Here is a 14973-nt window from a genome sequence, read left to right as displayed (position 1 = left end):
ATTGTTGTTTGTAAAGCCTTTTGCTGAGACTGTGTCACGATTCCCTTGTTTTCTGCCCTGTGTTTCACTTGTCTTTGTCTCTAACTCCTATTCCTTTTGTAAAAACTACACTTCCCATGATTCCCGGCCCTCATCACTGCCAGCCCTGTGTCATTGTGCTCACCTGATCGTTGTTTGTTATCATCATGTCTCATGTGTATTTAAACCCTGCTGTTTCTCCATTCCCCTGTCAATTGTTGATGTATGTAGATGCCTGGCTCGTTGTTTTCTCCGCTGGTTAACTCCTTGTGTGCCTTTCGTGTTTTTATTTTACTTTTTCCCATTGTGGATGTTTCATTTGTTTGTGTGTTCTCGTATTGCCCTTTTATTTTAATAAAGTATCGCTGCGCTTAGATCCTCGCCGCTCGTCTGTCTTCCTGCTCTCCTACTCATCATAACAGACTGGTGCACCTTTCGTTGAATAATCTTTCACTTTTTTACGCAATGGTTTATTAATGTGTATATCAATTCGAGATTATTGTGGAATTCAGTTTTGGAATTCTTTATAGGTAGACCCACACAGAATCTGCACTTGATAAATTTCACGGATGTCCACTGAATTGGAATGCCTGTTATTCATGAAGTTATACACATCCACCCTTGCATCTTTGTTTATTAAATATTTTGTTTTATATTTAATGGTAACGTTCAGCTACCAATTAGAATGTAGTACTTGCAGCTACATTTAAGATATTTCACTAAGATTAAATCCATTTCACAGAATTATAAGAAAAAATAAGATTTTCTTCCCATAATCAGTTCAGAAAATGCAGAAAAAGTCAGATTCAGTCTGGGACTACTTATACTGTAGGTCATGAATATAATAACTTTGTTCCTTTTGGGCAGTACCTTGCTGTCAAAGTGGCCGGTTCTGGGCTGGAATACAATATGCGTTCTTGGGGAGTAACGGAATATATGTAACAGGATTACGTATTTAAAATACAAAATATAAGTAAATCATTTCCACTACAGATACAATTTAAATAATTGGTATATTGGTCAAAAGTATTTTGATTACTGAAGAGATTGCTTTGCATTATATTGTCATTTGTTTAATTTAATATTTAGTCCTTTCAGATGGAAAACATTTTATACATATAAATGATGTGATCCAATGTGCATTTGAACATTCTTGATAATATTTTTTTTTTATTGTTTTCCTGTAAAAATATTAAAAAAATAGTTAAAACAAGATCAATTTGATTGATCTTGTAGTAGAAACAACACTGCATAAGATATTTAGGTTTTTCAGAAAATTTATTTTTAATATGTCTATTTTATCTTACTGTACTGGCAGAGTTTTTACAGCATGTATTCTGTAATCTGTAGTGGAATACATTTAGAAAGTAACCCTCCCAACCCTGACAATATGCACCACAATTTATGCCAATAGTCAAATGTCTGGCTACAGTACTGATGGTTATACTCTCCCTTTGTCAACCCAGCCATGGACTTTCAGTGTGGTAGGAACTTAGACCATACTTACCAACATTCAGTTCATCAAGATCTAATTCCGCTCTTCAATTTTTAAGGGACTGGCCCAATAAAGCACAGCTTTCTGAGTCATCCACCGTCATTATTCTAATTACTCACTCAAAATGATGCTGTATGAAAAGGGACTGCCTCAGATAGTGGGCTAGACTAGCTCTGGCTTTTCTCAGTGGCTTCTCTACATATGAAGTAAAAAAGGCTGAGAATTAGAGAGAGAGGAAGAAAGAAGAGATAGAAATAGGTAGGTGGACTAATAGATGGATAGACTGAGAGAGACAGAAAAGACAAAATTGCTGCTGTAATGAAAAATCAAGAAATGGTACAGTAGGTAAAGTATTTGGCTTAGTTGTAAAAAGAGGAGGAGGTTGTTTTCTTTTGTCATCATGCTTAATAGCTGGCCTGATTGCATACAGGAAAAGGCATGCAGTGGCAATGTAAAATGAAACAAACCTATCATTTGCTCAGTGCAGTATTTAGTGATTTACAGTTATGAAGCAAAATGTTTCGAAACATAACCCTGGTTCCCTGAGTGGGAACAAGACACTACGTAATCGCATTGGGACATGCCTTGTGTGTCATGTGGTCGGAAGCCCTTGTACAATCATGGCAATTCATTGGCTTGCTTAAGCAACGCCCCTAGAGAGCTACGTCATGGGCTCCATAGATGCATTTGTTTTGGCGCCATCAAGTCATATTTTCTGCAGGAAGTCACGAGCCTATGAAGCTGACAGAGAGTATGGCCAGTTTCCGCAGCATCTCGTTCCCACTCAGGGAACTAGGGTTACGTTTCATGTAACCGAGTTGTTCTCCTTTGAAGGAACTCGAGCTGCATAATCGCATTGGGAAAAACATATCTTCATGCCATGCAAACAGTGGCTGCCAACTGTCTATTCCTGTGTGGAAATTATAGAGCCGCACCCAAGCGAGATAAAGCATCAGAATAAAATCGAGAAAATTATGAGTTTACTCCTGTTCCAAGAGAGAGAACCCTCATCCAGATTATGAAATCTAACAAATATACATTTAATGGACCTCTAAAGCCCACGAGGATTTCATACTCATTGTAGAATAGGCTTGAATACCCAAAGGCGAAGGTAAACTGCACGCTTCGTAGGTACTTTAAATTGCATCAGTAAGCCAATACAACTGCCTTTGCTTGGATTTCAGTATCACAGGCATAGACAGTTGGCAGCTACTGTTTGCATGGCGTGAAGATATGTTGGCCCCTGTTGAGGCCATCAAAGCGCACAAGCAACTGTTCTGACATACGCCACTGGCTAGTGCGGTCAACATAAACTTGCAGCGCCCAAACTGGGCCAAACATATGCAATCTTTTATGCTCCTCCGATTAAAATGGGGCAAGATAGAAAGCCTGAAAATTAATTGTCTGCAAGCAAAATCATGTAGAAACGATCTTGGTCAAATAGCCCAAACGAGGTCTGTAAAGAGGACTGTAAAGAGTTCAAGCATCTAAGGAGGACACGAAGCCGAATAGCTTCTCTCAAGTTAAATATTTTATTGTATATAGATAGTGTAACACAGCTTCAATTTATAATAATCAATTCAGGCCTTCTCAGACTCGCTCTCCACAAGTACTGGTGGCGTGGGTCTTTTGTCCGCTCTCCCCGTGCTCACTGGAATTAGAGACAGGTGTTAGACATAATTTATTTAGCTCAGGTGTAAGTGCCCTTACCACTTCCCTCTCTCCGGATGGCCACTTGACCACACCCCTGCTGCCACCCCAACCCTTTCAAATGATGCCAATGCTACTAGCAGGGCCGTTTTAAAAGTCAGAAATGTATCAGCAACTGTTGCCAAGGGCTCAAACGGAGCACCCAAGAGCACCTTTAAAACAGCAGATAAATCCCATAAGGAAACCCGGATGGGTTGAAAAGGTCTAAGACTACATACCCGATGCATAAAACAAGAGACAAGAGAATGCCTACCCCGACCCCAAAACGCTCTTGCAAAAAAATCAAGCACTGTCCAGAGCAGTGAACTGGATTTTCACCTCGCGCTGTACACCAAGAAGCAAAAATTTGCCACTTGAATTTATAAAGCTTCCTAGTTGATGGAGCTCTAGCATTCAGAACTGTATCAACCACATTGGGGATAACCAATTATTCAAAAGAGCACCCTGTTGGGGGGGCCATACCCATAACTTCCACAAGTCCGGCTGGGGGTGCCAAGCAATACCAATATGTCTGCTCTGACTGGAATCTCCCAAGGCATTTCCTCCAGGAGATAGACCATAGTCAAAAACCATACTTGAGATGGCCACAAACGACTCGGTTACTAACGTAACCTCGGTTCCCTGAGAGGAGGGAACGAGTATTGCGTAAGTAGCTTACGCTATGGGAAAACTCAGTTTCTCGAGAAATATTGAAGTCTTTATGTAAAACGCATTGCAGCTGCATAGCAGACAGCAATGAGCGAGGCAGCTCGGTCATTGGCTGTGCTGCAGCAACTTGCTCGAACCAATGGCGGGGCGACTCTGAACTCTCGCGCGCGCTCAGAGCCCGCCAAGATGGCCGTGGCCAGGGCTATATATTAGGCGCCCCGTCATGAGAGTTCTTTAGGTTCAATCGACTGAAGCAAACTGACGAAGCACAAGCACGGCAGCTTACGCAATACTCGTTCCCTCCTCTCAGGGAACCGAGGTTACGTTAGTAACCGAGTCGTTCCCTCTCGAGAGGTCTCTCCTATTGCGTAAGTAGCTTACGCTATGGGAACACCATGCAAAACGCCGTGCGTGCTGACTTCGCTGTATAAAGCCAGAGGCAGATGCCTGAGCCTTAAAGCAAAGTGATTATTCAACGAGCCGGCCAACGGCGAGCTATATAATGGGATAATACAGAGCGCCTTTGCCCCAAGGTGCTCCGAGCTGCCTCGCTCATTGCTGTCTGCTGTGCAGCTGCAATGCGTTTTACATAAAGACTTCAATATTTCTCGAGAAACTGAGTTTTCCCATAGCGTAAGCTACTTACGCAATAGGAGAGACCTCTCGAGAGGGAACTCATCAGCTTCACAAACATGTAGTCGCTCAAACACATCAGTTTCACAGGCACGTAGTTAAACACATCAGCTTCACAAACACAGTAGATTAAAGGCAAAAGCGTCAGGAGCACCGTGGCCTTCCTTGTGCCAGACACTCTCTCTCCTCTGCTGGTGTCATGGCTGCTTATATGCCGGTCTCCCCATGCTCACTGGAATTAGAAACAGGTGTTAAACATTTACCGCATTCTCTCTCTCCGGACAGATGCTTGACCACACCCCCGCTGCCACAATGAGGTATGAGAATTACCACACTTTAGGTCTTCATTTTCCAGCCCTCTAGGATATTTTCCAGATTTTAAGGTTTTAATTGGATGTTCCTACTCAAATCACCTGGTATGATCTTGGTCACACAATTTGTTATTGAAGTGTTTTTTTAAACACAAAGATGAGTGTTTTTTGCAGTTTTATAGAGGCATGCTCTTTTAGATAGCCTTAATCGGATAGTTTACCCAAAAGTGCTATCATCATTAGTCACTGTTAATAGAATTTACATTTAAGGTAAACTATTCCTTTAAGAACCTGACCTCTCTAGAAAAGTTATTAATTCCAGCAATCCTCTAAGATAGGGCATCATAAATTATAGGTGTTTGTGACAGCTGCGCTGTTTGGTGATTAGTAGATTGTTGTCAAGTCTTAAGCGTTCCCCTATGTTATTCTCTGTCTACATTCCAGTCTGCCCATATCCTCATCCTCCCCCTGATAGTGCTAAGACAAATAGAGTGCTTTGGCTCAGTCTCATCATCTTTTATGAATGGAGACTCACTGTTTCCACTTGTTCTCAGCTAGCAAAGACACTAGGTAGAAAAGAGATATTATTCGATACGATCACTTAAACAGAGTTCTTTCATGCCCTCAGTGGAGAATTGACTCTGAATGGAGAACATGATAGTATTTTCTCAGATATTTTCTGCAGCTATCATAACTGTGGGGAGAAATGCAAGCCACCAAAAAATAAGTTTTTCTTACTCTAGAGATTAATATTTGTGTGTGTACTGCTTTAGGCTTCAAGGGGACAGTCTTACTCCTGCAAGACCAGAAGAAGAACCCACACCCTACATCCCAGAGCAAGCCGTCCCAGAAATACCTTGTAAGCACCCAGCAAGAACACATACATAAATGCAATCTTGTCAAATTTAGGACAATCAATTTATGACTTTTTTTGTACATAAATTTTTTTTTTGTTTTAACCTGTTGATACGCACCCCCTTTTTGAGCACAAACCATGAAAATTACATACCTGAACTTAATTGGTTGTATTTATTCGACCCTTTGGATTATGGACACAGATGTAGTATCTTTGGGGAAAAAAAAGACACTTTGGGCTTTATTTCCCAAGTTTCAGAATTAATTTATGTTGTTTATTTTTTAAAGTTAGAGAAGCTGAAGTTTATAGTAATGGAAATATTTTGTGCTGAACATGTTTTTATAATGTAAAACTATAATGAAAGTGCCAAGACAACCCAAAAAGTTCCTGCAAGCTTTTTTTCTCTGAAAATCGCTGCCATGTACAGAGTAAAATTAAGGCTCCGCCTTTCAAGACGACACAAAATCTGAATGCACTGCTTGGATATTATGAATAAAACAACGCCACATTTAAAAAAAACTGACTTTGGAGACATGCTCATTTTGTTTACGAGAGTCTAATATATGAGATAATATACAGTTTTACAACATGAATGCTGCTCATATGTAAGCAGAGTGACGTCACTACCGCGTGCGGGTGAGTATCAACAGGTTAAAGCCTTGTTATACATATTACATGTAATGACAATAGTAATAACAGTTAATTATGCATAATTCCAAGCAACTAAACCTATAGTAAGTACATTAATAGTTGTTAATTAATATTACTCAGTACTCAAATGTGTAATTACAATGTAATTAAAAAAAAAAGTGTAGCCGTAATATTTTATTTAATAATTTACAATTATGATAATATGAAGCCAATAAAAGGAAAAATTTGATCTCTCCATTGTCTCTCAAGGGCCCCTTTTGTGCAGTCACCAGAGTGTGGGAGCATATTACGAGAGTGTTTGCATGTGGTAAAGGCCCTATTGTGTTTTTTGGTTCTGGAACAGGTCTATTACCCACGGTGACAGAAACAGTGACAGCAGCAGAAGACCTGCAGAAGGCCTCTCAGTTGACAGGGCAGGTAGGTGATCCTCAGCCAGCAAAATGTTTCATTATATCACTTTCCCAAGTCATGAATCTCTACAGTATCATCTCTCCATTGTGAATGCTGTTAGATAGACAGTTAAAACCACTTATCATTATCCAGGAAGAAGCAGCCCCAGCATGGCTTGACTATTTGTCTCCGTGCCTGTCAAACTAGAGGGGACGCTCACCTAGCAAAACTGTGAATATGACCATATTATGTGAACATTTTAGGTTGTGGTGAGATTTCACTAAGAATGAATTATGCTCAATTATAAACCAAATTGTTGGTACGTGCTGTCTGGATTGTTTTAGCACCTCATTCACTAAAGGAATTACGCAAATCAGGTAACAGCACAAACACACCCAAACTTGGCGACTTTACTAGGACTGTGCAGCATCACTCCACCCCTGTGATAAAGGCAGTTGAAATGGCTCTTTAAAATTGCACTATGTTGAGCAGCTAATATGCTAAGCAGTTAGCTTGTGAGCTAACTGGAGAAAAATTGAGAAAATGTTTCATTTCACCATATATTAAGTCGTTACTAGGAGTGGGAGTGTTGCGTAGTAGGTTTTTCTTGTTCCTTGTCCACTAACCGACTGCTGGACAAGCACAACTCTGAATGAAGGGGTCTGGAGACACATTTTTGAAAGGTTCAAGCTACATTGAACTTGTCCTAAAAATTTGGCGTTTAGAGCTAGAGATGCTAAAATCCAGTGAACGTGACACAATCATAGTGAAAATCTTCGAAAGTGTCTGTCTGATGCATGTGTTCATAAACCAGTGAAAATAGTGGAAAGCAAGAACGCATCCTGTGTGAACAGCCCGGATCAACCTCGGACAGATTGACAAGCTCAATTACAAAATGGATTGCTGTGGACTATAGGCCAGTGATGGGTTCAATGATATCAAAATCAAGCTATGAAGCTAATTATGTATTGACTTCCAAAGTCACTTTTTGTATTTTCTAATCATCTGCCACAGGATTATCTAAATTATTGTATTTATTATATATAATTATTTTCATTATTTTATATTAAATACTGTTTCTCACCCAAAAATGATCATATAGCTTCAGAAGACATGGATTAAATTAATTTAGTCAAATGGATTACTGCCTTTATGGTTTTTTTTTTGGAGCTTGAACATATTAGACTCCATTGATATATATTGTATGGACAAAAACATAAAAATATCTTTGTTTTATGCAGAGAAAAGAAAGTAATTTGTGTTTGAGATGGCATAAGGGTGAGTAAATGATTAGAGAATTATTATTTTTTGGTGAACGATTTCTTTAATTGGCATATGATTTAAGTAATGCTATCTAAATTTGAAATCGATTGACAGCACTAATAATAATTAACATAGAATGTATACATGTTTGCACTAACAAGAAGGATGACTTTTACTACTTAAACTTAAATGTACTATTTTATGACTTAAACTTACTATTTCAGCACCTGGTAGTTAATGAATAAAGCACAGTTTTTGCACTGAAAAAACATGCACAAAAGTGGCAGAACTGTTTTGTAAATTCGTGTTACAGAGCTATTGAAAAGGTGCAGGGTTTGGAAGAACACAATCTTGGCTGTTTACTAGGTGAGAAAGCACACAAGAACTGTGTCCTTCTTGGAGAGTAACATGTTGTTGATGAAGTAGTGTTCGTTTACATTAGAGAGAGAGAGAAAGGTCATGGAGGACACCTGTGCTGGAGAAATCCCCCACTCCATCAAACCTGTCAGCATATCCACCAGAGACCAGAACAAATTTACAACATGGAACACAATAACAGGACTCACCCTGCATTCGGACATAGCAGAAAAATACGCTCAAAACCTTATGGGAATTGCACTACATACAGGTTTCTATCACTATAGCAACCTCCAACTCTTTTTAACCCATCATGAAGTGGTTATTTTTCTATCAGCAGCAGAACAGAGAGAGCAGCTATAATTATAGAGGAAAAGTGTTGGAAAAATATTCTTTAGGAATCATTGGCTGAGCAGTGCATGGAGCTTATGGGCTGAGTTCTCTAGACAGAGTGGCAACACCAAGTGTGAGGCTTCTTCTCCGTCTCTTGGTGGGGACATGCTCCGCTCCTCCCTCACCCACAGAGCTGTGACCACCCTGAGAATCCATACCACAGAGTAAACAATGCCTTCTGGATATCATATAGGGCCTCACACGTGTGTAGATCTGCTTTCTCATTCAAACAGAAATATACTCCTTACATTTGCATTCAGTTTGAACCCAAAAACTTAAATTCTGTCATCATGTACTCATGTTTAAGTTGTTCCAAACCCATTATGACTTTCTTTCTTCAGTGCTTCACAAAAGGAAACATTTTTAAAAGTTTGCACGCAAGCTATTTGCCAAAATGAAATTGAATAGTGAGTCTGGGCTGTCAGGCTCCAAAAACGACTTATATATTTTGACTGTTCAATACACAAAGTGGTTGTATGGCTTCAGAAGACTTGAAATATAGGTCACTTTCTTAATCTACTTTTTCTCTGTGGTTTTATGGTGGTTTTGTGGAGCCCATATTAATTATTCATTTTCATTATATGGGATTATATTTCATTATTGTATTCCACGGAAGAATGTAATCTGGGTTTATAGTGACATTATGGTGAGTAAATAATGACAGAATTGTTATTTTGTGTGAACTATCCCTTTAAGAAATGTTTCACGTCATGAAAGGAAAGAAAGAAAGTAAGAAAGAGACAGAAAAAGTGTAAAAGGATGCCCCCACGCATATAGATTAAACAGTGCCTGTGAGCTGAGAGCAAGAAGTTTTCCCACATGGAATGGCATGTGTGAAAAGATCAGATCACCTTCAGCAGCTTTTTAAAGATTAATGTGGTTGTTTTCTGTTTAATTGCTTATTTTGGGTTCTCTTTGAAAGGCAGATTCGATTTGTCTTCCTAATAGCTTATTACTTTAACTGGTCCTCTGGGGTTTGCGCTCCTCTCCGCCCATAATGGCATGGAAAACAAAACGTAATGGTTTTACGAGCTGACTCACCTCTTGGGACAACATTGGCCATGGGCACCCCTTCCAAGATGTAAGTCATGATCTTAGAACCATAAATGATGCTCAGGATAGGTGGAGAGTTATGTATGGGTTCCAGATAGTATAAAACTTCTTTGGAGCCTTTTCTGTAGTTTTTGGCCTTTGGACAACCTGTATAATTCACATCCAGTCTACTGTTTTTATGATCTACATCGAGCACTTCTTTGCTGTCGTATTAAATAATATAACATTCATAAATTACACTGACTAATTCATTTTTCAATGTTTGTAAACTGGTTTCCTGAACACACTCTTCTAATCTTTCAGTGGTCAAACAAAAAGTCAGACTCCAGACTCACAGAAATGGTTTTGACCACCACGCAAACCACACAATTGCGTGGGGCCCCAGATGTTGCGGTAGGAAACCTCAGCAAAAACCACTTGAGGGTTGACAGTTTGTTCTGTGAAAATGCGCGAATACGGAGTTGTCAGCGCTCTCAGAGCAGTTGCCGTTCGAGGTCCACCAGGAGTGGTCAGTTTTTAAATTAGGACTTTTAGTTTGGGTTTGTAATTTATGAGAAAAATATATAGGCCTTCCGAACTTGTTTCGCCCAAATGCTCTCACTCACAGATATATGCGAATGGATGAGTTAGGGGCCTTTCATACCGAACGTGTTTTTTCCCATGTCTGCTCTGTTTTGCCATTGTTTTCCAATGTAAACGCATGCTGGATGAACGTCCTTCCCTACTGCACCCCGTCTCGCTGTTTCTTCGGTGTCTCACAGGACCGGCACATTTTTAGACACAGTGTCAAGTTAAAAAGAAGTTCAGGTCTTCAGATTGAACTTCAGATTGCTTATAGCACAGGTGTCACAAGAGTGAACGTTCTGAACAAGTTCAGGTTGTAAAGAGGGGACTGTTACAATGTTTAACATTATTCCAGATTATTCTGCAACAGGCAAAGTTTCAGCACTTGATAATCGGCAGGGTTTTTTTTTTCGCCGTGCCCTGTATGTCTACTGTTACAATACTGTTACAAATGATGCCTGCGATGCTAACATAAAACACAGCCTTTTGCAACATGGTGAACAATACACTGAAGTGTCAGAATATAAACTCTAGGTGAAAGTAAATTAAATAAGACAGAAATATATTACTATTGTATACAACAAACCCTCAAAGTAATAATAATAATACTGTATCAAATTATAATGAGAAATATTGTGTTATAATAATAATAATAATAATAATAATAATAATAAAACTGAATTCGAAAATGTTAGCAAATGTAGAAGGTTTTGCACACCCTGTTCATAAAAATGTATGTAAATATTGTTTTTGTTTTATCACTGTATTGTGGAAAACTGGAAAACATGCATTAATTATCTTTAACTAGATTTTTATGTTTCAGTGAACATTTTGAATGTACTTGGCTACAACGGCTGATAGAATGAAATACAATATTTATTTAAAAGTTTTATGTTATTTTTTAAGCAAAAATTTTCGAAATGTGGCCCGGGCTGGTTGGTTGCTTAGGGCCTCAGAAATCGTAAACCCACCTGCAGACTCGTACAATTTTTTAAGCCAATGTACTATGGACACTCAATTGCACCAGAGTGTTTACATTTTCGTTGGAATCAGCCTACCATTGGATTACTTATAGTTGTCTCTGCATCTTAAGCTGAGATAAGAACAATTATTTTAACATAAATAAACTGTACCTTTAATTTAGGAATGTTACATTTTCAGATTAAGTCAATTATTCAGTAGTTCGTTGTGGAAAGTGCGAAGTCAGAAAATTTTAATCTTCAGAATTAATTTTTAATTCTATTCTATGCCACGCTTGTTAATTTAAACAATAATTCTGTAGTTCTCTAATCAGCCCTGTGGGTAATTTAAATGGAATTGCAGCATGTTATTATAAAACCAAAAAATATGGTTTAATTTAATTAAATCTCTGGAGACTAGACGGGTTGTTTCCTTATTAAAGTGACTGAGTAGAAAGTATTTTTTATTTTTCTGCATACGCTAATCAGGCCCCTGCATATAATGTCCCTATTACTGAAAGATTTGTTTATGATAGACTGGAAAATGAGGATATAGTTTTTTTCCCCATGGGCTTCATTTGTATAAGCTTTGTTGCGACTGCCTCCCACCTTAGCAAATCTGAAATATTTCAACTTAAACCTTTTCTATTAACATTGGCCTTCTTTGTAATCCAAGCCATCACACATTAATAGGCCTCTCTCATGTGGTTTCCGGCCTTGATTGTCTTAGAACTGGGGTGATATTGAAAAACAACCTCGGGGTAGCTTTGACTGTGAGACTGTGAGAATACTCAGAGACTGGACACACACACACACACACACACACACACACACACACACACACACCTGTACACCATCCAACTTTTGCTCATGTCCAGAGTTGTACTTTAATTCATTGTCACTTTACCTGGCTGCTACCTCAATAACTGCTATGTCCATAGAACACTAATTCATAGTATGTTATGTTTACATTTGGCATTTTTAGAAAGTGACATCTTTTTGCACTACTTGATTACAAATGTGTACTGGTCGGCGCTGCACTGCCTCTTACTGTGTCTATTGGCCTGTTCCTTTTAGTAATTTATTGTACTGTCCCGTACTCTTTGCACATGTTTGCATGCACACTTTATGTAAAAATATTAGGTAGAAATATTATTTAGTCTGTGTAGTCTCATGTGGTTCTGTGTTTGTCCCATGTTGTTTTATGTAGCACCAAGGTCCTGGAGGAACGTTGTCTCATTTCGCTGTGTACTGTACTAACAGTATATGGTTGAATGACAATAAAAACCACTTGATTTTACTTGACTTGTGAGAGCTCTGTGTTGACCAAGCTAAAGTTTGCAAACTGCTGTGCATTAGCCTTCCTCATCTTTCTGATTGCGCCTATTGCGCTCATTTATAACAAAAAAAAATTACTTACTATACAAACAATGTAGCAAGAAGATTATTCTTTTTGTTCCTTGTTTCTGGTTCTGCTGGTGAAAAAAAACCCCAGCTTAGTCCAGGCTGAATCAGGCTGGTTTATCCTTGTTTAAGCTGATCTAGTTTGTGGACCACACTCTAATTATGCTCATGTATATAATGTTGTGTACTGTACACTCACCTAAAGGATTATTAGGAACACCATACTAATACTGTGTTTGACCCCCTTTCGCCTTCAGAACTGCCTTAATTCTACGTGGCATTGATTCAACAAGGTGCTGAAAGCATTCTTTAGAAATGTTGGCCCATATTGATAGGATAGCATCTTGCATTTTATGGAGATTTGTGGGATGCACATCCAGGGCACGAAGCTCCCGTTCCACCACATCCCAAAGATGCTCTATTGGGTTGAGATCTGGTGACTGTGGGGGCCATTTTAGTACAGTGAACTCATTGTCATGTTCAAGAAACCAATTTGAAATGATTCAAGCTTTGTGACATGGTGCATTATCCTGCTGAATGTAGCCATCAGAGGATGGGTACATGGTGGTCATAAAGGCTCATGATTGAAATACAATAGGACATGGTCAGAAACAATGCTTAGGTAGGCTGTGGCATTTAAACGATGCCCAATTGGCACTAAGGGGCCTAAAGTGTGCCAAGAAAACATCCCCCACACCATTACACCACCACCACCAGCCTGCACAGTGGTAACAAGGCATGATGGATCCATGTTCTCATTCTGTTTACGCCAAATTCTGACTCTACCATCTGAATGTCTCAACAGAAATCGAGACTCATCAGACCAGGCAACATTTTTCCAGTCTTCAACTGTCCAATTTTGGTGAGCTCTTGCAAACTGTAGCCTCTTTTTCCTATTTGTAGTGGAGATGAGTGGTACCCGGTGGGGTCTTCTGCTGTTGTAGCCCATCCGCCTCAAGGTTGTGCGTGTTGTGGCTTCACAAATGCTTTGCTGCATACCTCGGTTGTAACGAGTGGTTATTTCAGGCAAAGTTGCTCTTCTATCAGCTTGAATCAGTCGGCCCATTCTCCTCTGACCTCTAGCATCAACAAGGCATTTTCAGCCCACAGGACTGCCGCATACTGGATGTTTTTCCTTTTCACACCATTCTTTGTAAACCCTAGAAATGGTTGTGCATGAAAATCCCAGTAACTGAGCAGATTGTGAAATACTCAGACTGGCCCGTCTGGCACCAACAACCATGCCACGCTCAAAATTGCTTAAATCACCTTTCTTTCCCATTCTGACATTCAGTTTGGAGTTCAGGAGATTGTCTTGACCAGGACCACACCCCTAAATGCATTGAAGCAACTGCCATGTGATTGGTTGATTAGATAATTGCATTCATGAGAAATTGAACAGGTGTTCCTAATAATCCTTTAGGTGAGTGTACATATATATATATATATATATATATATATATATATATATATATACTGTGTGTATAAGGTTTCTTTGAAAGTCATGCTGTTCACCAGCCAAATCTAACTGGAGATACTGGTCTTTCTAGTGAAGCTGGTCCAAAAAGGGACAAGCTAGTTAAGAGGCCTAGTGAGGACACCAACTAACCAGAATTCCTTACTGGGAGCCTGCATCCAAAACACAACAGGATCTTTTCTGCAGGGTCTGGATTTGCTGCTTCAGTCATCTAATCTGCAGTTTGAAATTCCCTCCACCTCAGTTTAGACAGCTCCATTAATATACTGTACATATATGTAAACATGTGCCCACAAGCAACCAAAGACCTCAGCACTACTCGTTATGACTGTGCGCAACGTCTTATAATGTTTTCGTGAGAGCACTAATTCTAAGCACAATTTTATTGTCAGTGCAAATCGCAAGAGGGTGTGGGTGGGAGTTTTTGCACAATGTGGGGGTGTAAACTGGGTGTTTATTGTATGTAAATGAAGTGGTGCAAAGTGCAATTAGCTATTTTCATGAGAAATAGGTCTGGGCGCTAAGACTTTTCAAAAGCACATCTAAACTCAGTTCCTGCATTTGTAGTTTGGAAATTCCACAAGTAGGATGTGGAGCGGAGGGGGCGGGGCCGGGCTAGAATGTCGCACGCCCGGTCCCCAATCGGCCTGATGGGTCGCGCGAGGGATAAAGACGGCCGGTGATGACGGTTCGAGAGAGAGAGAATTATAGGCATGTCCGTCATGTGTGTGTGTGTTTATGTTTGTGCTTTTGGTTTAAGTTTTCATTCAATTATGATTTATATTGACAAG

General features: G+C 39.4%; 1 protein-coding gene across 1 annotated transcript in view; it reads left to right on the top strand.

The window, feature by feature from the left end:
- The window catches only part of LOC127634064 (uncharacterized protein C8orf34 homolog), a 129229-nt gene that overhangs the window by 81261 nt on the left and 32995 nt on the right, over nt 1-14973 (top strand). Inside the window, exons 9-10 of the mRNA XM_052113474.1 lie at nt 5589-5674; nt 6666-6739. Coding sequence (XP_051969434.1) covers nt 5589-5674; nt 6666-6739 — 160 coding nt within the window. The remainder of the gene's footprint in view (nt 1-5588; nt 5675-6665; nt 6740-14973) is intronic.

Source organism: Xyrauchen texanus, chromosome 41 (assembly GCF_025860055.1).
Source record: "Xyrauchen texanus isolate HMW12.3.18 chromosome 41, RBS_HiC_50CHRs, whole genome shotgun sequence".
Classification (NCBI taxonomy): domain Eukaryota; kingdom Metazoa; phylum Chordata; class Actinopteri; order Cypriniformes; family Catostomidae; genus Xyrauchen; species Xyrauchen texanus.
Note: the sequence above shows the minus strand (reverse complement) of the source record. Positions and strands in the feature narration are given on the sequence as shown.